This window comes from Harpegnathos saltator, unplaced genomic scaffold (genome assembly GCF_003227715.2).
Source record: "Harpegnathos saltator strain DR-91 unplaced genomic scaffold, Hsal_v8.6 scaffold240, whole genome shotgun sequence".
NCBI lineage: Eukaryota > Metazoa > Arthropoda > Insecta > Hymenoptera > Formicidae > Harpegnathos > Harpegnathos saltator.
Genome location: NW_020230029.1, coordinates 798,818 through 824,003, shown reverse-complemented (window position 1 = coordinate 824,003; position 25,186 = coordinate 798,818). Strand labels below are relative to the sequence as shown.

Below are 25,186 nucleotides of genomic sequence, written 5' to 3'. Positions count from 1 at the left end.
AAGCAGCGGGATCGATGACTGAATGTAGAAACGAGGTAGAAAATTCAAGAGATCGAGGCATTCTTTCCTTCTTCTTCCAGCAAATACAAGAATTCCGCATGCGCGCTCCTCGCCATCCACTTTCAGAAGTTCTGGCTTTCGACATTTCTGACTTCTAGGAACAAGGTGAACAATGTGTGGAGGGCCTCCAGTCTCGCGCCGTCCCGCGCCGGGACGTCAAGGAGGTTGCAGATGATGTCAACCAACTGCGGCAAGTCGCAGTCGAGGTTTGACAGATCCATCTGCATCTCGTTGAACTTGTCCTCCACCTGAGCCGGCCATTGCTGCATCAGACTGTCAATGTCCGGCATCGCTCGGTTCATCTGCACTGCCGGCGGATGTTTGCTCCGGTGCAGCTGATTCATGTCATCAATCCACTTGTCGATAGACTTGCCGTTCCTCTCGGCGTCCTCGATTCTCTTGATAACCGTCTGCCTGGCGGCACCGGCGCTCCTCGAGTGGCTGCGCAGCTGCAGGTGCAATACCGCCGGATCGGACTGGTCGGTACAGGGCTCGTCCAGCACCGTCAATCCGATCTTATCCTCCACGCCATCTGGCCTAGCCACCTTTATGAAGGCGTCTATGTCGCCGACCGCCGGTATGTAGTCAGGAATGAACGGTATCAGCTTGTAGTTGCGCTCGATTTTCTGCGGCGTGTACCTGCAAGCACGATCGGTGCAAGAAAATCGGCTGTCATCACTCCTTGTCACTGGAAGGATCCTTTTCGGACTGCGTAAACTGCTGAAAGATGCTCAAAGGACATCGTCGTCATACCCCTCATCTCAAGAATTATTCTTCAATCGGGAAATAAAAAGAAGACTAATCTTGTCTCAATATATGGACTATATGGATATGGCAACTAGGTGGCGAGAAAGATATGTCTAAAAGAGGCAAGACGCCTTTGAGTTTCTTTTAAAATGTTGTGCTAGATTTATTACGCAACTTGCCTTGTTATGTTCTGAAACAGTTCCTTCACCTCTGTCGATGTTTCCAGGTTCTCGAAATCCTTGGGATTATACAAATCGACCGGTTTGGTGATGCTTGTATGTCCTTGTATGTCATCATCGTCGCTCTCTTCGCTGTCCGAGGGATCGCTACCGATGCCCGAAAATCTGTGTATATCATTTCAACGTGATAAGGTTCTTCTTGAGCTAAACGTAAGAGCGATTGTCTCAAATCCATTTCACATGCTTATAAATGCAAATTTGCGCAACGTAAGGAAAAATTCGTAGAAAAGAACCGACGTCACGCATTGTGGCAAATCGAACTTGACACGTGACTCTTGTGGTTTACCTTCGAAAATCGTGTTTCCCACGCGGCGAGCTCGACTCCAACGTATTCGAGCTGTCACTCGTTAGCATGGTTTTCCCGCTCTTTCTGGAAGTGGAAGGCCTGCGGTTCACAGGACTCTTGATCTCCTCGGCATTGCGCACCACGATGGTTTCATCGAACTTGCCAAACGGCGCCGGGACATCGCGCCGCGTCTCTTCCTCGTCCTCGCTGCTGTCTTTAGCGTCCATCGCCAAAGGACGTCCATCAGCGTATCCTTTGAGGATAGCTTTCAGGGTCTGTATGGTGACGGTGCTGTGCGGCCAACTGCGCGAATTGCACAATAGATCTATGCAGATTGTTGACTCGATAATGTGAAAAATGAAAAAGATACGTCGGAACTCTACGTCTAACATCGAACGACAAGGTGGGGATGTGTTTCATTAACGTTGCCATGGTTCTGTTCGATCGTCGGCTAGTCAGCTGTTCGTCGAACGAACGGCATTACGAAGGTCAATTGTATTAATTTTAATTTTGATGTTCTAACTCGAACATTATTTTCCGCAAGAGAGAGAAATCTCGTTGTACAATTGACAAATATGTTCTATTTCAATCATATTAAAATTAAAGAAGAAAAGAAATTAAAAGTAAATTCAAGAAATTAAAAAAATTTACTTTTAATTAAATTCAAAAAAATTAAAATTAAATTAAGAAAGTTTATTGATCTTCGGACTTTTCAATAAATAAGAAACAACAAGTTTGCCCATGAAGAGATTAATAGAAATCGCTCATCGCGAAAGTGCAGAATGTCCGAATTTTGTCGTAGCTCTCACGTATCGTTAGAATGTTTCTCGCGACTTTCGCAACCATCTCTCGTTCAGTCTCGGGTAATCCCCCGCTCGGTTTGCAAGCGATAGTTCTTGTCTCGTCGACACAGGACGCGTAAAAATCCCCGGTCTCCTGACATGAGCTAACAAGATTCAAACCGGATGAATCAGATCCGTCGCATTTCAATGTGCGAATTCAACCTATTGCGATATTTGTTACGACAACAGAATCACCGCTTATTATCCTGTAATTTCACGCGATATACCGCAATCGATATTTATAAACTTTTAGCATTTACGTTTCTTTTTTCCTCGCTTTTTTACGTGGAGACAAAAAGTTTCACGCCGATCTAATAAAGCGCGAGAAAAAGATTCGCATTATGATACAGCGGTAATATCGATCGTTTTATCCAACGTTGATCCGCGGCAAATATAATCAAACTAGAAACACTGTCCACGACGATAAATCCGGCTATTGTTTTATGATAGGCAACACACAGAGAGCAATAAACCGTTCACTCCTTATCTCTCGATAACGTACGAAAGGTTTAATCATCGGATGAGAAAAAGCGCGGACTCAATCGGTGAAAAATTGCGAACGTAATAAAGTACGTTTATTATAACGCTCGAAAGTCGATTACAAACACGTGTGATCCCGCCGATACACGAAGAGAACACCTCGTGTGTTCGGTATCGCGCGGTCTACACACACGAGGAAAGATATCAGGTCAAAATAAAAAGCACTTCAGAAGAAGCGCGGTCGTGGAAGATCGCGCCGATAAAAAGACAATACAAACGACAACAAAGAAAATCATTATGTATATACACATGTGTAGTTGAAAATCTGGATCGATCGTGACATTCTTTCCCGACGATGAGCAGGAGGAGGAGGAGAAGGGGGAGAAGAAGGACCTCTCGTCTCTTTGACACCTCCTCTACACAACAGGATACTTTCCGTAGACGTGGCCGCTCCTGGTCTGCCTCACCAGCCACTCTCGAGACATCGGTTGAGCGATGGGACGACTCATTTGCGTCTTGACGAACGTATGAGGATGCTGAGAGTGATTGGAGCGCGCGTGATCCGAAGATCTCAATTCTGCAAGAAACGAAGGAACATCGCGGAAAAAAGATCTTCACTACGACTCTCCTTTCTCAACATCGTCAGGTCGTTATAGGACGTTTAGGACATAGCGAACGCGTTGATTTTCGAGATGATTATGCGAAGCTGAAGAACCTACGCGCTGCAGACATGCGGCTCTTCAGCACGATCGACCGCGAAATCTTTCGTGACTTCCCAGCGATGATGTCCCGCGAGTCAACGGGATTGTCGCAGGGATTATGGTGACACCTCAGCAACTGCGAGTTTGTGGGTCTCGAGGACCAAAAGGATGCCGCCTCGTCCTCGAAAGCCATCGGGATTCTGCGCTCACGAAAACAGACTTTATAATTACATCTGCCTGCGAGGTAATTTTCTCATTGAGCTTCGAGAAATGCATGAGAGGAAACGCAGGCAAAAACTCACGTCTCGATTCGTGGGGTGATTTCGTAAGTGGACGCCTCGTCCTTGAGGGAATTTGCCGAGAGAATCATGAAGATGAAGAGGAGGCCGCAAACGACGAGCATGACGACGAGGTCAGCGACGGAGCCGTCATGCTGCGCCGCGACGCCTCGTATCTTCGGGTTCACTTTGTCGAGGTTCTCCTCTGCTGGCGCGAACCACGCGAATTCGTAGAAAATGAAGTCCTGCAATCGAGAGATTTGCAGTGAAATTATTGAGTAATGCTATTGTTGATCAGTATTGAGCGTGCGTGCGCGTTCCACGAAAGAGAAAGGGAGAAAGGAATGAAGCGAGAGGGGAAAAAGTTTGCGCGATAATTTGCCGGCCGGAGGAATCCGACTCTGCTGGTCAAGGCAATAAAACGTGCGACGATACGTCGACGTAGGTAATAAGCGCGATAAGCGGTATCGCACTCTGTTGTTTTATTCTTTCGCGATTTCCCGTGGCAATCTCGCTCGTTCTTTCCTGGGGCGGAAAGACGATGAAGCGACGTGTGCGCGAGACGTACTCGCAAGAATATCAAAATTTGCCGGGTGATCAGATGCACGAGATAATACGCGTCTCTCAGGTTGTCCATCGACCATCGCCATCCATCGGTCATCCTCGTGCCTTCGTTGATTAGGACGTCGTTTTCCGGAATATATGCGCAATTTTCCGGCGTGTCATATCTGTCGCCGAGGAACTCGTCTCTTGACCCGCTTGACCGATGATCCGCCGATTCGGAAAAATTGACAGGAGACGTTGTGGGGTGAACGGATAGTCTTTTTTTTTTCTCACCAAAATTATATCTATAGATACGTTGCTTTTATATCGCACAAAACTCTGCGCTGGGAACTTTTTCCATTTCTTTCCCCGTCAACGCTAATTTGCATACTTGTACCAATTTAAAAAAAAGGGTAAGATGTGTCAACTTAATTCGTTTAAGCTTTAGAGGACCGGGCTCCTATAGGAGCCACATGTAAATCGGCATTCAGTGTTTTCTTAAAGGTTATATTATAGTTATTAATACATTTATGTCGATGTTTATGTGCTGTAAAAATATATTCGCATATGTGTTCGTGTGATTTTTATCTTACTTGTAAATAAACATTTATTAACAAGTACACATTTTAACTGTAATAGTAGTTTGTAATAGTAGTTTAATAGTAATTTGCATCTCAGTACGTTTTTATTTACAATAGATCCACTTTCTCTTAAAATTATATAAAATCAGCACACAACACTATTAGAGTTTCGATTGCACACAATGCGTGATAACAATCACTCTAAAAGTAACAAATAAGTATAAAAAATACAGAAAAATAGTTTTTGAAATAAAATAATTTTCATTATTTTTTAAAAGCAAAATTTAAAAAATTATAAAATTATAAAAAAATTAAAAAATTTTTAAATAATAAAAATATAAAAAAACAAAGAAGCTATATAACTTTCTACGTCCACGTCGTTAGCTCTGGGTTATGCTAAAGGGAAGTTTTATTACCGTATGAAATTACTTATAGTAATATAGGCTTATTTTAGATAAATAATTGCCTTTCTTTGTAAAATTTCGATAATCTGATATCAAAATGATGATCAGCGATATAAAAAAAAACCCTAAAAATGTCAAGATCCAAATTTTGAAAATTTTTTATTTTGGCCGTTCCATTCCGGACCGGGGTGGTTCCTATAGGAGTACCACTAACAAACTCGAAAACTCTATGCCACATGATGGTTATACATATATATATATATATATATATAAATTTTCCGCGAAAAAAATTGCAAATTTTAAAAGAAAAATGCCGGTCCTCTAAAGATTAAGAAGAACAGATCTCTCGACGCCTGTTATTCTGCGTATTAAATTACCAAAATGACAAATCATCAATCGAGTAGCAAGCAACCATGATCCAGACATGATGCAAACGATCAGAAGGACTTTAATGATCTTTTACCTAACACATATTCAGGCTTCTGTTGAGGACTGTTATTAACGACAGAAATTTACCGTGTGATTTGCGAAATCACTATAAGTTCGTCGCATCACGTCACTGACGTGATGACGCGCCTCTCAGCGAGACGCAATTGCGCTTGTCTCCGATTTATCCTGCTCGCATGTCCTGCGGGTGGATACCATTATGACGCGAAGACAGTCCTTGGATACGATAATTAGATAGCATATAAAAATCACATCCACATGTGCCATGCGATCAATATCGCACACGCATGGCGATGATGTTATCAGCTGTATACGTTTGTTAATAAACACATTAACGATGTATTTTCAGTCCAAGTTGCAATATGCAAAAAAGAGAATGTGATGGTGAATATTGACTTTACTGATCGTGCGTATCGTAGTGCTTCGCAAATTGCTACATTAAATATTTTAATATGCGACCTTACACACGCATCGTGCGGCTCGCTCTCGATAGCGTAGCAAAGGAAGGCCGCAGTCACAAGGGGACCGAGTACGAAGTTTCACGCAACGATCGCGCAGGATCAATTTGCGCGTCGGCCAGCGAGATAATTCGTGTCTAATGAGAAACGCACCTCGCGAATGAACTCATCGCACGCGATGTTTCGCAAATTTTTCGCGAGCGTTTATCGCTGTCGCCTCGTTCGTGCGGGAAAATACCGACGTCGATGATTTCTCAACGTCGACGCGATTTACGTGCGTACGTACATAAGACGATTCAAACCGATGCGAATATTTTTCTTTTTTCTTTCTCATTTCAAACCGCGTCGGGAAAACAGCGTCTGAAATCGCCGATGATTAGTGCAATTTATTTCTACCTGTCGGAACACTGTCGGAAGACAGACTATTTTTAGAAAAATACGTTGTGCAAGGACAAAAATATTTATTTCTCCTGGCACTCGATCGCCGTCGCCCTTATCTTCCTCATTGTCGGGATGAGATTTGTTTATAAAAGTAATCCCGCAGTCTCGCCGTCACGAGACGAGACGATCTTTATGGCTTTACAATCCCTGACCTGGTCTCTTTTCGGCAGACGAGACGAGACGCTTGCGCTGCTGCACGCGCACGAGACGTCATCGTTCGCTCGCGTTTATCTCGCGTTGCAGCGCGTTTAATTGACCATGTGACAATTTTATTGCGTAATCAATATTTACGATAACGGTCACGCATACTGGCCTCGGTCCGCCAATACGCGCGATAATTGCGGGGATGATTAGCCACATTGATACTCCGATACAAGAATAGCCGCAACTTTGAAAATGCATTTCATTTCCAGAATACTTGCCGTTTCAACTTCGATCTGCTGATATTGAGTAACCTTCGCTTTATCGTCTTCGCGTCTCTCGCGTTGTCTTATCGTCGCGAACGAGTAGACGGACAAGTTCATGGAGAAGCAATAAAGGAGGCACAATACAATCCACGGGATGCCTGCGAAAAGTTAGTTACCTTACCCGTGACTGATTCCCCCACTGCGAGGAGACACGAAATGAAGCCTCTCCTTCGTCGGAGAAACCTCTTCCAATGCTTTGCAGTTGAAAGAGAAAAGCGACGACATCGACTTGGGGAATGAGGAGACCAAGAGGAAACAGAGGCCAAGGCATGTGACAGGCGCGAAGAGGCGCGTGGCGGCGCAAGCTGCGAAGTGCATGCAGGTATGCGATCGGTATCTAATCGACGTAAAGATCAGAATTCTATCCGACTTGGCGGGATTTCTTGACCAATCCGCGGCCGACGTCGACGAGTGGGACAGATCATTCTCAGACTGCGGATGCAAGGAGCTCGACATCTTTATCTCCCGCCGACTCGAAGGCTCGCAGACGCGCTAGCGATCTGCAAAGCGAGATCAGCGGTATAACGCTTCCGGTTGGACCGCTTGAATCTTCGTTAGTGACAACGCCGGGGCTCCACAGTGGATTGCTAGAGCACCTCGATAAGGATTTTTTCAAGTTCGCGATTGTGAGGAATATCGAAAAGAAGAGCGACGAGAGCGTCGGATTAAGCAAGAGGATTAAGATCGCGAATGACCGTCGCGGTGACGCTCGCCCGGAATGCAACAACCACGTTATCATCGCGAAAAACAGGATATCGAGCCTTAGAAGATTCAACAACCGGAATGCGTCTTGGAGGCCAGACGGACTCAAGAACGACAGAGATAGTGACGATCTTTTTTCTTCTTTCCTTCTCTCGGGCAGAGTACCACGAAATCGCTAGTTGTTGTGATATCTTATCGCGAAGATAGGATGAAGATTGCTTCTCTCCGAGAGGAGGATTAGTTGGAGATCCTGGTTTGAGACTTACGACTGAAGAGTTCGGAGGACAGTTTCATACGGCGATTAGTGCCGCCATATCGTCGTGGTAGTGGAATAATTTTTTTTCGACATCGCTGCATCTCTTGTTTTTTTTTTCTTCTTCTTTCTTTCTTTCTTCTTCTTTCTCGTGCAACGCGATCCCGCTAGGATGACACAAATAGAGGATAAAGTATATGTAAGATTTTCTTAGATTGTAATATGTAATGTTCTCTCTCTCTCTCTCTCTCTCTCTCCCTCCCTCTCTCTCTCTCCCTCTCTCTCTCTCTCTCTCTTTCTCTCCCCCTCTCTCTCTCTTTCCCCCTCTTTCTATATATATTTGTTATTTTTGTTTGTTATAATTATTATTTTCGGTCGAATACACTCGCGAGTATCACAAATCGCTTTTCAGCAAAATAAAGGATATATCAACGAGGCTTTCCAGCTAGACGAAGCTTTACGTTACGATGCCAAGGATACCATTCCACCGGATCGGCAGGAGCAACCCAAAAAGCCAGTGCGTATCGCGACAACGTGTCGACAATCGAAAGGAAATCACATCACAATTATGAATAACGAATTCCCGATCGTCAGACAACGGTGGAAACGGCCGAATGGGGTGGCAGATTGGAATTCCTGATGGCCTGCATAGCCACTTCCGTCGGGCTCGGGAACGTCTGGCGATTTCCGTTCACCGCCTACGAGAACGGAGGTGGTGCTTTCCTGATACCCTACATCATAGTCTTAATTTTGATCGGGAAGCCGTTCTACCTCGTAGAGGCACTCCTCGGCCAGTTCACCAGCAAATCGTGCGTGAAAACGTGGTCGATGGCGCCGGCCATGAAGGGTAAGACGGTTCGTTCAGAAAGGCGAGTCTTCCGGTGCACTTTGTGACGTTCGCCATTTCATACTTGTTGTTCTCTAAATTTCTTCGAGTGAGATTTCATTGGAAAAGTAACAGACAGAAGCGACAGACGTGTCTTTCAAATTCGAGCGACTATCTCGTAGAAATTAACATTTTCAAAATCGTAAAATAAATTCAAATTCAACATTTATTCCTATAACAGTTTCGCAATTGCTTCTCGAACGAGTGTTGAGCGAGACTTCGTTCCGAGAAGCTCAAAGAGTCTATCGTGGAAATTCCTTCGTGAAGAGCTTCTCGCTGAATCCGCTTTTCAGGTTTGGGATACGCTCAGGCTTTCGCCGCGTTCTGCGTCGTTTCGTACTACTGCGCTCTGATGGCACTGACTCTGTACTATTTGGTAGAGAGCTTCCAGGCGGAGTTGCCATGGTCGATTTGCCGTCCTGAGTGGCGAGGTCACTGCATCGACGTGACATCGAACGGCAGCGTTTCCAACAGCCGTAACGTCAGCAGTTCGGCGGAACTATACTTCCGGAAGGTGGTGTTGCAGGAGTACGATTCCATCGAGAACGGTATCGGCGTGCCGTCCTGGCAGCTGTCGATATGCCTGTTCCTCAGCTGGGCCTGCATCTTCGGGGTCCTGTTCCGCGGCGTCAAGAGCACCGGCAAAGCCGCCTACTTCCTTGCGATATTCCCGTACGTCGTGATGACGGCCTTGCTTGTCAGAGCCGTCACCCTTGAAGGCGCTGTTAATGGCATTCTCTTCTTCGTCACGCCCAAGTGGGACGTCCTGTGGGAACCCAAGGTCTGGTACGCCGCGATCACTCAATGCTTCTTCTCGTTGTCCGTCTGCTTCGGGCCGATCATCAGCTACTCGTCTTACAATAACTTCGGCCACAAGGTGAACAGGTAAGAGAGAGAATTTTCGGTGCGTTTTCATGCGAGATTTCACTACGAGACATTCAGAAAGTATGTCTCCTCGGGACGTGTACGGTGTCGTTTTTCAGGGACGTCATGATAGTCACGACGTTGGATACGTTCACCAGCCTGATGGCCGGCTGCACGATCTTCGGGATCCTTGGCAATCTCGCCCATGAGATGAACACGACGGATATCTCGACGGTGGTGCGTGGCGGCACCGGTCTGGCCTTCATCTCGTATCCCGACGCGCTTTCGCGCTTCACCTTCGTGCCCCAGCTGTTCTCTGTGCTGTTCTTCATCATGATGTTCGTTCTCGGCACGGGCAGCGCCGTCGCGCTCTCCGCCGCGGTCTTCAGCGTTTTCCGCGACCATCTGCCGAACATGAAGCAGTGGCTGCTGGTGCTCTGCGTCAGCTGCTTTGGCTTCCTCGTCAGCCTGATTTACATCACTCCGGTAATACTGAATGAATCTCCTTGTGTATATTTCAGTTTTGCACACTTGAAAGTTCTTTTAAGTTTCGTGTCAAACGCGGTTGCTGCAGGGTGGTCAATGGATGGTGGCGTTGATCGATTATTACGGCGGTACATTCGTCGCGATAATCGTCGGTGTTCTCGAGATGGTGACCATCTTCTGGGTCTACGGTCTGTCGAATTTCCTCAATGATATGGAGTTTATGCTGGGCAACAGGCTGGGAATCTACTGGCGGCTGTGTTGGCTCTTGGTCACGCCTCTGCTCATGATCGTCATTTTGATCTACACGATCGCCACGTACGAGGCGCCCACGTACGACGGCTTGCGATTTCCCGATTACGCTTACGGTTGGTGATATTCCTTTTCTTTCTTTGAAATATCGTACGACTCGAAATAATAAGTCTCTCAATAAGGCTCTCGTAGCTGCAAGGAGGAAAGTGACGATAGATCGTAAAGAAAATTTTCTTTCGCTACCAGATTAATGTTTCGCTCTTATTTGCTCTTATTTACAAATTTTTGCCATTTTTTTTTTCGCCGTGTGACTCCATGGTGACGCGACTTGTATGAAATTCTCGGCTTTTTCTTTCAGGAATAGGATGGTTCATGTTTGCCATCGGAATATTCCCAATAGTATGGTGGATCTGTCAGAAGATCATCGTAAACCGATCGTCGTCGCTCATAGAAGTAAGAACCCTCGAAAGCACACGATAATCGACTCGATCGAAGTCGCGAACTAATCGAAATCCATAATTTGAAAATCCAATTGCAGTCTATCAAGGCGGCCTTCCGACCCGCGAAGGGCAAATGGGGCCCGAATGACCCGAAGGTACGCCGAGAATGGGAGGACTTCATCGCGCGGAAGAACTTCGGAAGAACCTCCAAGTTTCGCTTTTCACGAGACGGTCTGATAGAGATGTTTCTTAAATGACGAAGAGCCTAGTTTATTATTTATATTTCCTTGTACCATAAATAAAGAATTAGCTGCATTTTTATTACCTCCCTTAAGTGAATCATGCGCTTCTATTTGGTTCGACGGACGGAAGCAAATTATTTGTTTCGCATACTCCGCGTCGTCACTCCACATTAATGCTTAATCGCGCAAGTGTGCCATTTCGGCGATTTGGCGGGGCACGAGGCGTCATTTCAAAGTGTTCTCGTATGGAGAAATGAAACGACGTAATGTACACGAGGCAAAACATGTACACAAACGTCCAGGTACAATGGCAGCACCGTGACTGGCGTCACGCTCGCGCAGTCTGATTTATGTTTCCGAACTCGCACGGCTTCAATCCGACACCGCGAATACGCCGTATTGTGGAGGCTGTCGTTTTAATTGCGCGCGGATGTAATTACCTGGAGAGTCTACCACGCCGAGGACCTTACGTAAGAGTGGACAATCAGGTTTGAGTCTAAACGTAACGTAAGTTTTGTTTCCTGTTCACAATCGCCGGCTTATTATTATGCGAATCACGAACTAGTCGGATGCAACGTATCATTATCGGAGATTCATGTGACTGCTTTTTGTACCTCCGATAACATTACTCGGGAGCGAGCGATAATTGAAATTTTTATCCGCTGCGAATTTTACTCGCCGCTGTGGATTTTCTCTTGTTTATTTATATCCGCAGCGCGAGGGAAGTCGAGTTCATATTATATAATCGATCGTTCCGTGTAACGGAACGCGCATGGTTCGAGAAACCGCAAATCGTCGGTCGCATTCAAGTCGGAACGGAAAATCAGATGACGTCAAAATAGCGAGAAAGTGACTGTGTGAGCTCACTTTTCGATCACGATTCGATCGCTGTCTCGTGATTTTCCCATCATTTTGACGTTGTCGTGATTTCGTTCGGTCGACGTAACGACACGCAATTTCCTGTTCGAACTGTTTTTCTGTTCAAATTTTTAACTAAGGTCTGTGTTTCGTCGGTCAATCGTTATACAATTAACTGTCGTATTGCAGCAACCTGCGGTTCGGAAAACCACAGATTGTGAAAAGCGCGTTGAATTCAACTGATACTGCCGGATGCAACGATACGCGGATTTTCCGTTTTAACTTTTAATCAAGGTTATCAAGCGATCGATTGATCGCTAAGAAACGAACCTTGATTAAAAGTTAAATGCACGCGAATAAACGCACGATAATGTGAGGCAATAATTTTTCTGTTAGATTTTAAGCTGTTGTACTTTGTCGACGGAAGAGACGTGGGAAGAATGTTCCGCGACAACTCGACATTAATCACTTTAGTTTCGCATCGGGTGGTAAGTGTCGGTATAATGGCGTAACAACGAAAACAATTATGGCCGTTAATTGCCGTTCGCTTTCGTTACTCATCTCGTTACTGAATATCATTCGGATTAGTCATCGGTAAACGTTGACGGGCGGCTCGAGGTGGATCCTCACAAACAGACATACGAGCGAGAATCAAGATTCGTGTATTAGCGAGCGCGCGCAGGCGAGAAATTATTTGAGGAAACTTTCCAATCGCGCGTATCGTCACATCTTCCTCGCATTATACCGTAAGACAACCGCTCGTTACCGGATAAATCTGGATTTGCGATGAATATTTGCGGTTTGAGGTATGTTCCTTTGGAATTTTTCTGTTTCTTCTTGGTCCGACAGAAATGCGGGTGCGTATGTGCACACTTATGAACGCATACAGTGTATTTTACAACGTGTACTCATCACAAAAACATGCGGGAAAATCTATGACTATCGCCATGAAATTTTTACTTTGCTCGTCCCAAAGAATTGCTTTTTCACACACCTCCTCTCTTTTCGAATGTCGATATATTGATACTTTAATTTTCATCGTTAGAGCAAAATTTATTGATACTTTAATCTTCATCGTTGGAGCAAAATTTATTGACAGTTTAATTTTCCACGAGTTGGATTCGTAAGAATTCGGAAATTTTATTTTCTTCAACCAAGACAGGTGGTGATGATGGTTTGCGGTCACGTCAAGTTAACCAATATTTTTTCCCCCGTGCAGAAATTCCTGAATTTCATAGAGAGCACTTCTCTCTGCCAATATATTGCAACACAGAAAATCTTCAAAGGAAATCCACATGATGGAAAAGATCACGAGGAAGGGGGAAAAACAACGCGAAGTTTGCGCAGGATTACCGTGGCTACACGTGTGCACGCTCTAATCGGATGGAAAGGATTGCGCATACAGATCTGTATGGATACCTGTGCGATTCGCGCGATTTCTTTAAGCAGTCTGTCAAAGTCCGCCGACTGGCTAAGACGCGCGCGGATTTCCGAAATAAAAAACGAAATCCTACCGATCGGTGTAGTAGGTCGCTTCAGAGCGGCTACGAACGGTGCGATTGCGAGTCAATCATGGGTTACTCGAAGGTTCGTTTGTTCAAAGAAACAGTGAAGGTGCTGACGTTGCACGGACGAGAGAGTAAAAAAAGTGAATTATTCAAAGCAGGTGTCTTTGAAATTATTAATAGCAGAATTTTAACGACAAGGTTTCCTCGGCGAGGAAGAAAGAGAGGGAGAAGAGAAAGAGGGAGAGACCAAATGACGCTGATAAATTTTTCATTTTCGATTCTGCACGGGAAAAAAGATCGATCAAATTAGCGTGAAAATGAACGAACCGAAAACTCGTTTCGATCGAAAGAAATAAATAGAATTTCTAGTTCTTGTGGAATCAGTTCGCTTCATTCGTTGAGAGGAAATAAATGAGTATTTCTGCAATTTTAAGGAAAATAATTCAAGAGCCGCGACGTCTGAAGAACTTTGCCTAGGTGTCGATTTTTTATTTACGACGTTCGCAATATTCGATTGAAAAGCCGATGATGACAGCACGATTACGAGTCTAAGACTTTCAACAAGCAAAAAGACAATCGGTATTTGTTGTCAAATTATGCGATTCTGTGTGACGACGACGCGAGTCTTATTCGTTGAATACATGTATTGCACACACTAGATTATCACATTCGTTCTACAAATGTGCACGCTCACGCGATGATCCCGTTTCATATTCATTTAATTAAATAGTCATAAATCAGGTCACAGATGCTCAGTCAAGAACGTCGATAATTAATAATAACTTACAAGCGCACCCGCTTGTGTCCCTGAAGCGGTGTTTGTTACGCTTACTTAATCAGACGCTTATATAGTCGCTCAGGAATTCCTTCCCCGGGTCGAAATAGAATATTTCTTGGACAATATTGTCTTGCGATTGTCATTCTTTTTGCGGTGAGTTAATTAATTTGTTGCAAAAAAAGACCACGAACATGTCGTAAGTGTTTGCAGTTTTATGATAAGATAAAACAGCGGTGTTCGTACTTGTTGAGCAATACTTCGCGGTTTATTATACGACAATAAAATCGTGTCAAGCTCACGCAACATTCCAATACATTGCACACGATATCAGAACAATTGACAGAAACGCGAGGTTTTCTCATCGTTCTCCGTTAAATTTCTCGTCATCAATTTTTATCAGCGGCCATGCGTGGCAAGCTTTCTTTTTTATTGGATAAAATCATCTTATTAATCTATAAATATTTTTGTCCTTTCAACATTTTCAATTTTTTTTTATTTATATCTATGTTTTTAATAAAAACAGTTTTAATATCAATTCAAGAGTTTTCTTTTTCTCTTTCTTTCTCTTTGAAAAACAGATGGACTGATTTTTCAATTAAAATAATTGAAATCAGAATGTTTATAGAATAATCGAGGATTTTAGTGAGTTGATGAGAACGCAAAAGATTGTATTCTCGGTTGAATATGATATAAATATTTTGCTTATTACGCAACGTGGATCTAATACAATGATATGCCAAATGTTTAGATTTCTTCCGGTATTTGCGAAACCAGTCAGTATAAATATTAATGATATTTCCGATTAAATAGCTGAGCAGATTTAATAAAATCCGAATGATTACACATTCGATGCGCGAGTTCGTATCGGCACACACGCGTGTGCCGCAACACAGAATGTATCAAATATCAGAATACCCGATACGATCCTAGCGCAGTGACATATATCATTTTTACATACAACACGCGGTAATCACTGCGTGCAATTTTTAAAAGACGACCTGATCAAAGAGCGTGAATGATTCATAAGGTCACCGTTCGCGGCTTGCTGCCTGCGTGAATTCAATGAAAATAATATTTTTATTTTGCGTTACGTTTTTGTGTTACGGAAAAAATTGTCGAGATAAGAAATGATTGATTTCGTTTCGCTCTGTCGCAGAATTACGTCGGCGATAAGAACGAGATACCCGGCGTATTCAAGCTGTCCGTTCCGCCGGTCGGCGAGCTAGAGAATAGGGTGAGTTTAACCGGAAGTAACGTCAAATTCGAAAGAACACTTTTAAGCGAGTTTTGCAAGAAGCAACCAATGAAATATAAAAAATCGCTTGAAAAGAAGTCTCAAGATTGCCTAAATTTCGTACAGGCTGCAATCGGTTGAAACTGAGGGAAAATCGAGTCAGATCGACAAAGCTGAGAAATTCCTGCAAATTTCAGTCAACAATGAGAGACTTAACAAAACTAGATTATACGTATGACACAGATGTTCTTCCAATTAATATTACTAACAAAGGTCAGCTTTGTCATCGCCTCGTTAAACTAAATTTCGTTAAACGAATTTGTCTTAAACAAGAGATGAAAATTACAGCAAAAATTTTCTGAGAGAATTATGACGGTTAGTTCGTGACGTGCAACTTTGCAATCGAGTTGGTTTACTCTACTTCGAGTTGCATCGACTATTTTGCTTTTTCGTGATATAAAATATATACTCACCTTACAGGTGTCAGCGGCGATCAAAGAAGAGGAGCAGGAAGAAGGGAAGAAGAGAGCGCAATGGGGAAGCGATCTGGAGTTTCTCATGTCCTGCGTGGCCTTCTCCGTCGGCCTCGGGAACGTCTGGCGGTTTCCATACACTGCTTATCAAAACGGCGGCGGCGCCTTCCTCATTCCCTACATAATAGTGCTCATTATCATCGGCAAGCCCTTCTACTACATGGAGATGATCCTCGGACAGTTCACCAGCCGGTCCTGCGTGCAAATCTGGTCCGTGTCGCCCGCGTTCCAAGGTACTCTCGGTGATTATAGTCGCGAAACCACCGGTCCTGGCTGGAAAGCGTCAGGATGCTCCCTTGGAACATCTTCGCAGGACTCAGATCAGATCGGCACTTGTATGAACGTGGATCTTAATACGGATTGCTAGGTATCGGCTACGGCGTCACGGTGTCAGTCTTCTCCGTCATCACGTATTACTGCGCCCTTATGGCCCTGACACTCTTCTACATGGTGGCCAGCTTCCAGTCGGTGCTGCCGTGGGCCTTTTGCTGGGAGGAATGGGGCAGCGAGTGCTTCGACAGCTCGTCGGCCGGCGCAGCGGCGAGAAACGGCAACGGAAGTTCCGCTGAGTTTTACTTCAGGTACGGGGATTCTCTCCTTGGTGCGGAAATTGGGTGTCGAAAGATCAGGATGCGTTTTCAGGCTGTCTTTTATATTCAATTGTATTTCACGATTTCCTGAAACCGTGAGAAACAGCGAGATGAAATTTTTATAAAGTTCTACATCAAATACGCGAATCTTGTTGTTGTCGCAAGAATTAACAGAGACTGAAGACTCAGGGCAAGTTATCAGGATGTCCTTTGCGTCCACGTTGGTTTCTCCACCGTTCGCCATCGTTGTGTAGGTAATACACTGACGTGTGCATTACGAGCTTATCGAGAGTTCTTCACGGCCGCGCCTGGTTATTTTCGCGACTCACTTAGAGCCTCACGAAATCCGCAGGGATCAGAATTCCCGCTTACTATACATTTACGATGCCCGTTAATTATCCCGATGCGGCACAAAACATGATAACAATGTATAACGAATTTAATCACATCGCGAGAATTATCTCTTCGGTTCGTTACCTTTATTTTCGTGGAACTCCTCTGCTTTCTGCAACTTTTCCCTCTTCACTCATCGATCCTGAAGGGAATCTTAATTTCCATGACGAGATTAACGCTTTCGATGATTGACACCTTCGATCGTTCGCATGTTTAGGAAATTCGTCCTGAACGAGACGGGAATCGAGGACGGACTCGGGTTGCCCTCGTGGCAGTTGGTACTGACGTTGTTGGCCAGTTGGATCTTCGTCTACGTGGTGATCTGCAAAGGCGTGAAGAGCACCGGTAAAGCAGCCTACTTCTTGGCTCTCTTCCCTTACGTCGTGATGATCAGTCTGCTAATACGCGCGGTTACTTTGGAAGGAGCGATCAATGGCATAATCTTTCTCTTCAAGCCCACATGGCACAAAATTCTGGACCCGGCGGTCTGGTACGCCGCAGTTACTCAATCCTTCTTCTCGCTCGGAGTGTGTTTCGGCGCGGTGACGATGTACTCCTCGTACAACAACTTCGAGCACAACGTATCCAGGTGTGTGTACTTCGAGCACGAACGGAGGAAACCTTTATCTTTCACCCGGAAGTAAAGCAACGAAGATTGATACTTCAGTCCAGTAGTTCGGTTCGATCCCTGGCTGAAAGTTTGCCTCTTTGCATCGAGTAGATATCAGCTAGTACAAACGAGACGAACATGTTGCGATTGTCGGGATCGTTGCAGGGATTGCATGATCGTGACGAGCCTGGACTTCTGCACCAGCCTGATAGCGGCCACGACTATCTTCGGGATCCTGGGCAACCTCGCACACGAGACCGGCAACGACGACATCAGTAAGGTCGTGCGTGGCGGAACAGGCTTGGCTTTCGTGTCCTATCCGGAGGCCTTGGCAAAATTCACGGTAGTGCCGCAGCTTTTCGCTGTTCTCTTCTTTCTGATGCTCTTCGTGTTGGGCATCGGCACCACTGTCGCCTTCTGCAATGTCATCATTAGCATCGTCAAGGACCAGTTCCCGAAGCTCAAGCAGTGGAAAATCGCAGCCGGCCTCTCCATCTTCGCTTTCTTGATCGGCGTGGTCTACTGCACACCTGTGAGTTTCACGGAAAAATTCTATGCGAATTGTGTGCGATTAAGTCTCGAGATTCAATGATCAGGAACTTCGTGGGACAATTCGCTGAAAATAATTAATCCACCTGGTAGTTTGATAAGAGATTAAATTCTCCGCGTTGTCCGAGGAAGAAATTAAAGTCATCTCGGGACGGAAACGTCGACGAGTACTTAATTATTTCTCTTTTTATCGGCAGGGTGGACAATATATCCTCAACTTGGTGGATTACTTCGGCGGGACCTTCATCATTGTGTTTTTGGCTTCGTTCGAGATGATCGCAATCTCCTGGGTATACGGTAACAATTTGCGTCCCAATTCACTTTCACCTTCCCCACGTCTCGAGATCGTCGGGAGTGACCTGAGCGATTTTCTAGGTGTCGACAATTTTATGGACGACATCGAGTTCATGGTGGGACGACGACCGTCCTTGTACTGGAAATTTTGCTGGTGTTACTTAACTCCATTGTCGTTGTTTACCATTCTAATTTACTTCCTCATCAGTATGACGCCGCTTACGTACAACGACGAATACTACCCAACGTCCGCATACGGTAGCGATCTAAACCCTTTCACGATCAAGGATAAGGTAGGACTTGACGAAATGAACATTCCCGCATTTTTTCTTTTACAGTTGCGGGCTGGACGCTTCTGACTTTGGGGATTCTTCCGTTTCCCTTGGGTATAATCGTCGTCGGAATTCGGAATAGGAACAAGGCGTGCACAGATGTAATTTCACCTGCATTTTATTCCGAGATAATTTCCGCATGAACATCTTTTCATGGCGAACCTAAATTCGTCATCTTTCTTGCAGACGTTTAAGCCGAGCGCCGACTGGGGGCCAAAGGACCCGGAAAAATACAACGAATGGAAGGACTTCAAGCAGTCGAAGAGGATATCGCGAGCGTGCGCGAATAAGTCGAAAGTTATCGCAATGTTATTTGGTAGAAATTGACAATAAACTATGATTAAGACGATATTAAAATTGTTACGCACGCACATACGTGTTTGTATTATCTGGCGTAGCGTCGATTACAGCGAACGATCGATGAATTACGATTGTACTAACGATGCCCTCATCACGTCGGCTGCTCTTTGTCGCGTGGTGTATTCGCATGGTCTATAATATAAAATTACACTTAGGCAAGTCTCAGAGACTCATGGAAGCTCATAATTTCGCTGCGAGATTGAACAACGAGGAACTTTGCAGAATAATTTGCTTGGAAAAATAAACAAATATACGTATAAATATATTCGTCGGTCTCGTCAGTCGCAGATCTTGCCACGAGAGCCACGGTGACACGAGCGCGACTTGCAAGCCGAAGGAGAAACGCGAAGCGTGGACGACCGGCGGCATCGCCTTCACTTTGGCTTCATGTTCAGGAGGATGTACAGCGTCTGCTTCCAGTACGGTTGGACTCTCCTCTCTCGGGCTCTCGCTCTCTCCTCCTTGAATATCTTCCAGTCCTTACGTTGTTGCACTTCCCGCGGACCGTATCCGGCCGCTGGTCCGAAGGCCTTCTTCACCATCTTGAACAAACGCGGCAATAATTTGCAATGAATTGCAACAGTTTCACTTCAAGACACTTTGCATTCACCTTGATCCAATAATTGTCCATTAGCCTTTCTCTCTTTTTCTCTTCTGCTTTTTTTCCTTTATAGCACAAATAGGTTACCTGAACGAACGATAGTTCCCGATTCCTCAGTATCGCCACCAGCATCCACAACGGTATCTGCAGCACACCTACGCACAGCAGCATCCATCCGGCGGCGTGCGCAGACTCCGGCAACGATCTGTCGCCGTAGGTCAAAGGCAACAAGGTGGCTACGGTGTAGATGAAGATTGTTATCAGCAGCAACGGCGTCACTATGAACCAGCATATCCTCCAGTACACGCTTGGCTTCCTATTTAACATGAATTCCAGGTCGTCCAGAAAGTTCTCGAAACCTAGTACGGCGAGGGGTCAATGAGACATCTTAACACCATCGAGTCATTATCTACGACGAGAAGCGTAGATACTCTTACCGTAGATCCATACAACTCCAGTCATTTCGAAGGACGCCAAGATAAACACCACGAACGAAGTACCGTAATAATCCACCAAAGTCAATATAAACTGGCCGCCCTGCAGTAGAAGTTTGTTCTCTCATTATTAGAACAATAACTGGAAAATTAATCGTCTCTGTCCTTTTTAGAAAAAACAGAGCAGATAATATACTAAATTGACTGTGTGATTTTAAGTCGTCAAAAAACTTGATCAAAGTTCGCTGAAAGTCACTTGTACTAACCGGCGTCACATAGACAGTGCCGATCGAGAAGCCAATAATGCACGATGGGACTACGATCTGCCAGGTTTTCAGCGACGGAAACTGCTCGCTTATCACGGTGATGATTCCCGTGGACATGCCTACGGCGCTACCGACACCGAGGACGAACATCATGACGAAGAACAGCACGGCAAACAACTGCAATGGAAAAACGATCACTGTATATATTTGGAAAAGAGAGACGACAGAGAATCATTTTGAGAAATCGATATCGAACACCTATCAGGAAGTGCATACTTGAGGCATGAAGCTGAACTTCGCTATAGCGTCGGGATAAGACACAAAGGCCAAGCCAGCACCGCCCCTGACCACCGTAGAGATGTCGTCCACGCCTAACTCGTAAGCGAGGTTGCCGAGAATACCGAATATCGTGCAACCAGCCACCATACTCGTGACCGTGTCCAGAGAAGTGATGATTATTACGTCTCTGAGATCACACGCAGTCACCGGATGAATCAGCGTAATATTCTTAATTAACTTCAAGGAAAATAGAAGGCGGGAATGCCCATTTCCTCACCTGTATATGTTGTGCTTGAAGTCATTGTGAGAGGAGTACGTGATGATGCTGCCGAAGCAGACGGACAACGAGAAGAAGCACTGCGTCACGGCGGCGTACCAGACGGTCGGCTCCAACAACTTGGACCATTTCGGGGTGATGAAGTAAAGGATTCCGTTGATCGCGCCGTCCAAGGTGACCGCTCGGACCAGCAGGGAGACTAGCACGATGTACGGGAAAATGGCGAGGAAATAGGAGAACCTGCCGGAACTCTTAACACCTTGGGACAACACCAAACAGACCGTCGCCCAACTACCGAACAGGCACAGCGTCAGCTTCCAGTCCGGCAGTCCAATCCCATCGTCGATGCTCTCCTTCTCATGCAGTACCACTCGCCTGCGAATTGTTTTATCGAGTTCTTATCGAGATCTTCAACTCCCAAAACTACTGAACTTTTTCAAGGATATTGACACATGCACGTTTAAATATTTGTTTAGATACTTGTCGGCGAGATTATGAGAAAAAATAGCATTGTGAATAAACATTCTAAGAGAGGGATCTCGTTATATATAATTGGCAGAAGTCATATTTATGTCATTTGAAAGTTAAACAACTTTTTCCATTTTAATAAATTCGAGGATTCATGAGGAGGTGAAGAAGCAAGGGATGACACTTACAAGAAGTACAGCTCGGCTGAGCTTTGACGCTGAGCGCTGCTATTTAAGAGACTACCAAGTATCTCGTTGTTCGCCGTCGCGTTTAACTGAACCGCACTGTGGTTCTTCTTCATGCTCGAGTCGACGCACGTGTCGCCCCATTCTTCCAAGCAAGTGGCCCACGGCAACTCGGAGGAGAAGGACGCGATTAGGAAATATAGTGTCAACGCCATCAGCGAGCTGTAGTAGGTGGCTAATGCCACCGTCGAACAGAACTGCGCCCATCCTACTCCTGTCGCAACAAGTGTCCATATTCAGATGAGGATGAACGCCGCTGTTACCTCGCACGAGAACTCGTGCGGCCGGGAATGAGCGGAGCTTATCTGTTTACGTGCCTTTTTTGCGCAAATTTGTAATTCAGGCACAAAGCAACTTTCTTTCGGATCCCATTTTTAGCAGAAGCGTTAATAGTAAAGGTCTATCTTGGATATTATTCAAGTACCCAAGTGATAAAAGAATTAATAATAACAATAATTTTCAGTTCAACTGATAAAAGAATTAATAATAATAATAATTTTTATTTCAAGTGATAAAAGAATTAATAATGATAATAATTATTAATTCAAGTCCGCAAATCTCATCTCTTGCAAGGAAAAGAAAAACCTGAAAAGAAAAATTACCCACAAAACCTGGCGACATGCCCCAGACCTTGACGGACGAGCTGCTGGAGAACTGTCCTATTATCATCTCTAGGAAGTAAAATGGCTTCCCTACCAAGATGAGCAGAATCACGTAGGGTATGAGGAAGGCACCACCGCCGTTCTCGTACGCCGTGAACGGGAATCGCCAGATATTGCCGAAGCCGACCGACACGGCGATGCATGACATGAGAAACTCGATGCTGTTGTTCCATGTCACCCGTTCATGCTCTTCCTTGCTGGGCAACTCGACTACGTCGAAGCTCGTCAAGTCGCCGTTGAGATACGTCTTTCTGATATGGAGCTCGTCCGCCTGGAAGGCCGCGTTGTCCAGGCCTCGTTGCTTTTCCTCTTTCTGCAGGGCAAAACAAACACATTGTGGAGATTTAATTTCGTAGCGAGAGACGCGTCACAGACGCAATAAACATGAGACTCGACCGAGATCGTCGCGTTCGGCCGCAAAACCCGCAGCGAAAATACAGGTCATTGCGAACGGGTTCGCGATCAGAGAAGGAATTCTCATTTCTCACCTGGTCGGTTTAAAGACCTCGGCGCGGTTGATATCGAGGACGTTTTGCCACCTTTATAAATCAATCACACGCGATCATAGAAAGAAGATGACAGACGCGATAACGACAGCTATGTTTGAACAGCTGATCGGACGATACAATTTCTAAGTCGAAATTTCTAACAGTCGCGACATTCCGCATTCGTGGAAAGGATTTCGATTAGAGTCACCGAGATATCTCGCGGAGGATTTCGATGCGAATCATGGAGATAACTTTATCACCGCGAACACCTCTGCGTGCGAAAATCCCGCGCTCGGCAAACAACGAAGTCGTTAACTTTTATCCCTTTCTCTCGGAGAATCACTCTGCTTCCCTCGCGATATTGATTGCGACAGCGTCGAATATGTCGCGAGAGACGCGCGATTAGCTTTTACAGCCATTATCTATCCGACGGATGCAGCGATGTGCGTGAATTCAAGCAGATCTCGAGCGCGGTAGGCTTTCTTTTTCGGTTGCGCTCCGAGCCAATATCGTGAGACCATGTCGATCGAAAAGTATTTAGAGTGACTTTCACTTTATCGTCCGACCAGCGGGACCCATAAACGATAGGAAAAAGCCAAGCGAATCCGGCTGCTCTCTCTCCCTCTTTTACGGTGGAAGAAAAAAACAAGAAACGCGCGCGCGAGTAAGAGACGCACTTTGAGACGCGCTCGCGTCTGTCGCTCGCGCAAACGACACATTACGCGATAATTACTCGCTCATGATGGAAAAAAGCGGCCGTACACACACGCACGTACACGTAACATACTTCCGATCGCGCTTGCAGCCTTATCGCCTTCCGATCGACTGATCGTCACGCTCGATCAGCTCTAATATTTTATAACGCGAGTACGCAGCTCGTCGTTTGAATCGATCACTTACCGCCTCGTACATGGTGAACGATGTTCGAGGTAGACACTGGGAAGTGGAAATCGGGGACAGTCCCCGCCGAATGTAGGAGTATTGGCCGAGCGGATCACAGAGACGCGGGATTACAGACGAGCAGGACGACGACAAGTGTATACCGAAATCTACCAAGTACTACGATGCTACCTGCGACGAAGACTAGCTGGCGCGGATGACCGGCGGTTCACTCCCGCACGAATCTCCGGGAAACGCTTTGATAAACCGATAACCATCGCCATACTCCCGCGGTGGCTGGTTAAGTGAGTAACTGACAAAACGCAACCGGTGGAAGCGATCATCAAACGACCGGCTGTCTAATCGCTAGTACGTAGTAGGCAGGTAGGAGAGATGCAGGTGAATCACGCGACCACAGGAAGCGAGAGAGAGAGAGAGAGAGAGAGAGAGAGAGAGAGAGAGAGAGAGAGAGAGAGAGAGAGAGAGAGAGAGAGAGAGGGAGAGAGGGAAAAAGAGCAAGAGGGAGAGAAAGACGGAGAGAAAGAAGGAGAGAGTAAGAGACGAGAGATCGCGAAAGGACGATTATGCGAGCGAAGTTGTGCGAACCAAGTCGCAGGCAACTTGAAAATAAAACAGGTAGAACGTGTTACTGATGAAGACAGACGGATAGGCGGATTCACGGGTGGGCAAGAGGGGATAAATTCGTCAAGAATATAACAACCCGATTCGATCCGCGGGTCGAGAAAGGAAGAAGAAACGGGATTCCCGGCCGCGGGGAACTATGACGTAGCGGGGAAGTTGCGGAAATCGAGACAGGAGGTTTACGGAAGGGATATTCCAGCTTGGTGGAGCTCTGAGAGCCTGATCCGCCACAGCGGACCAGTCACTTCTTTTTGTATTTTCTTGAGTCGCGACCACCGATATGTGCATCAGTAGGATGTCGTCACATGTTGAGCCAGTGTACGTACAATATCTTAGCGCCGAAAGAAAGGATTGTCAAGGTGCAGAGACGAAAGAGCAGCGGGAAACCCTGAGAACCTGAAGAAGGAATGAGAAGGAGACGTGCAGTGCCAACGAGTTCGCCATCTCACAAATAGGAATAAACTCAAGGTCCTTCGGGAGGTAAGGAGGAAACGATGTTCGCCAGCGATAATTGGTGATTTCAGCGTCATCAGTTGTTTACAACAACATCTGCATTTGAATTTCGGCCATGATGAGTCAGCATTTGCCTTCGCACCGCGATCTCGCACGGCGAAGGATCGCTTCGTTGTTTATTTTTTCTTTTCTTCTCTATTTTTCTTGCCCATCCACTCATATTTATACTTACACGATGAGTACTTTCTATTTCTCCTGTGGTCGCCATAATCGAAATCACTGTGAGTTTCTGCGACCAACTGTGGCCAATGTCGATTGGCTGTATATCGATGGAATCGCGTTATTATTATCCGTAAT

General features: G+C 45.5%; 5 protein-coding genes across 8 annotated transcripts; 2 read left to right on the top strand and 3 right to left on the bottom strand.

Annotated features, from left to right (window-relative positions):
- Positions 1-42: 42 nt before the first annotated feature.
- IFT46 (intraflagellar transport 46) lies at positions 43-1,870 on the bottom strand. Its single transcript, XM_011146138.3, has 3 exons — positions 1,333-1,870; positions 987-1,151; positions 43-699 (listed from the first exon to the last, which is right to left on the bottom strand). Exons 1-3 carry the CDS (start codon positions 1,722-1,724, stop codon positions 123-125), a joined length of 1,134 nt encoding a protein of 377 aa, XP_011144440.1. The 5' UTR covers positions 1,725-1,870; the 3' UTR covers positions 43-122.
- A 951-nt stretch (positions 1,871-2,821) lies between these two features.
- Positions 2,822-4,811, bottom strand: LOC105186129 (uncharacterized). Its single transcript, XM_019842780.2, has 4 exons — positions 4,202-4,811; positions 3,658-3,878; positions 3,374-3,555; positions 2,822-3,231 (listed from the first exon to the last, which is right to left on the bottom strand). Exons 1-4 carry the CDS (start codon positions 4,292-4,294, stop codon positions 3,071-3,073), a joined length of 657 nt encoding a protein of 218 aa, XP_019698339.1. The 5' UTR covers positions 4,295-4,811; the 3' UTR covers positions 2,822-3,070.
- A 1,732-nt stretch (positions 4,812-6,543) lies between these two features.
- On the top strand, positions 6,544-11,188 carry LOC105186130 (sodium-dependent nutrient amino acid transporter 1-like). The gene is made up of 8 exons (XM_011146145.3): positions 6,544-8,128; positions 8,342-8,446; positions 8,524-8,776; positions 9,109-9,700; positions 9,799-10,165; positions 10,254-10,530; positions 10,773-10,867; positions 10,953-11,188. Exons 1-8 carry the CDS (start codon positions 8,102-8,104, stop codon positions 11,109-11,111), a joined length of 1,875 nt encoding a protein of 624 aa, XP_011144447.1. The 5' UTR covers positions 6,544-8,101; the 3' UTR covers positions 11,112-11,188.
- Positions 11,189-11,199: 11 nt separating this feature from the next.
- LOC105186121 (sodium-dependent nutrient amino acid transporter 1) lies at positions 11,200-19,124 on the top strand. 3 transcript variants are annotated; one of them, XM_011146133.2, is made up of 11 exons: positions 11,200-11,584; positions 12,351-12,442; positions 15,397-15,474; positions 15,955-16,240; positions 16,375-16,588; positions 17,208-17,579; positions 17,766-18,132; positions 18,347-18,446; positions 18,525-18,701; positions 18,782-18,876; positions 18,962-19,124. In XM_011146133.2, exons 2-11 carry the CDS (start codon positions 12,395-12,397, stop codon positions 19,100-19,102), a joined length of 1,878 nt encoding a protein of 625 aa, XP_011144435.1. In that variant the 5' UTR covers positions 11,200-11,584; positions 12,351-12,394; the 3' UTR covers positions 19,103-19,124. The 3 variants fall into 3 exon arrangements, with proteins under 3 accessions (XP_011144435.1, XP_011144433.1, XP_011144436.1); XM_011146131.3 differs by having other exon boundaries at positions 11,200-11,603; XM_011146134.3 differs by lacking the exons at positions 11,200-11,584; positions 12,351-12,442 and adding an exon at positions 13,392-13,541.
- Positions 18,876-24,190, bottom strand: LOC105186122 (sodium-dependent nutrient amino acid transporter 1). 2 transcript variants are annotated; one of them, XM_011146135.3, is made up of 9 exons: positions 23,756-24,190; positions 22,308-22,680; positions 21,649-21,919; positions 20,993-21,367; positions 20,713-20,902; positions 20,437-20,613; positions 20,174-20,273; positions 19,824-20,095; positions 18,876-19,677 (listed from the first exon to the last, which is right to left on the bottom strand). In XM_011146135.3, exons 1-9 carry the CDS (start codon positions 23,765-23,767, stop codon positions 19,510-19,512), a joined length of 1,938 nt encoding a protein of 645 aa, XP_011144437.2. In that variant the 5' UTR covers positions 23,768-24,190; the 3' UTR covers positions 18,876-19,509. The 2 variants fall into 2 exon arrangements, with proteins under 2 accessions (XP_011144437.2, XP_025154640.1); XM_025298855.1 differs by lacking the exon at positions 23,756-24,190 and adding an exon at positions 22,856-22,922.
- Positions 24,191-25,186: the final 996 nt, after the last annotated feature.

Excerpts from the sequence above, each read along its gene's own strand:
- IFT46 (XM_011146138.3), bottom strand. The coding sequence starts at position 1,724 with ATGTTAGACGTAGAGTTCCGACGTATCTTTTTCATTTTTCACATTATC. Across the intron at positions 1,152-1,332 it reads GGGAAACACGATTTTCGAAG|ATTTTCGGGCATCGGTAGCG; the intron begins GTAAACCACAAG and ends TGATATACACAG. Across the intron at positions 700-986 it reads CTGTTTCAGAACATAACAAG|GTACACGCCGCAGAAAATCG; the intron begins GCAAGTTGCGTA and ends TCGTGCTTGCAG.
- LOC105186129 (XM_019842780.2), bottom strand. The coding sequence starts at position 4,294 with ATGACCGATGGATGGCGATGGTCGATGGACAACCTGAGAGACGCGTAT. Across the intron at positions 3,556-3,657 it reads ATCACCCCACGAATCGAGAC|AATCCCGATGGCTTTCGAGG; the intron begins GTGAGTTTTTGC and ends TCGTGAGCGCAG. Across the intron at positions 3,232-3,373 it reads GAGCCGCATGTCTGCAGCGC|AATTGAGATCTTCGGATCAC; the intron begins GTAGGTTCTTCA and ends CGTTTCTTGCAG.
- LOC105186130 (XM_011146145.3), top strand. The coding sequence starts at position 8,102 with ATGACACAAATAGAGGATAAAGTATAT. Across the intron at positions 8,129-8,341 it reads AAATAGAGGATAAAGTATAT|CAAAATAAAGGATATATCAA; the intron begins GTAAGATTTTCT and ends ATCGCTTTTCAG. Across the intron at positions 10,531-10,772 it reads ATTTCCCGATTACGCTTACG|GAATAGGATGGTTCATGTTT; the intron begins GTTGGTGATATT and ends TTTTTCTTTCAG.
- LOC105186121 (XM_011146133.2), top strand. The coding sequence starts at position 12,395 with ATGTTCCGCGACAACTCGACATTAATCACTTTAGTTTCGCATCGGGTG. Across the intron at positions 17,580-17,765 it reads TTCGAGCACAACGTATCCAG|GGATTGCATGATCGTGACGA; the intron begins GTGTGTGTACTT and ends GGATCGTTGCAG. Across the intron at positions 18,447-18,524 it reads CGCAATCTCCTGGGTATACG|GTGTCGACAATTTTATGGAC; the intron begins GTAACAATTTGC and ends GCGATTTTCTAG.
- LOC105186122 (XM_011146135.3), bottom strand. Across the intron at positions 21,368-21,648 it reads TCAGCCGAGCTGTACTTCTT|GCGAGTGGTACTGCATGAGA; the intron begins GTAAGTGTCATC and ends AACAATTCGCAG. Across the intron at positions 20,903-20,992 it reads TTCAAGCACAACATATACAG|AGACGTAATAATCATCACTT; the intron begins GTGAGGAAATGG and ends GTGTGATCTCAG.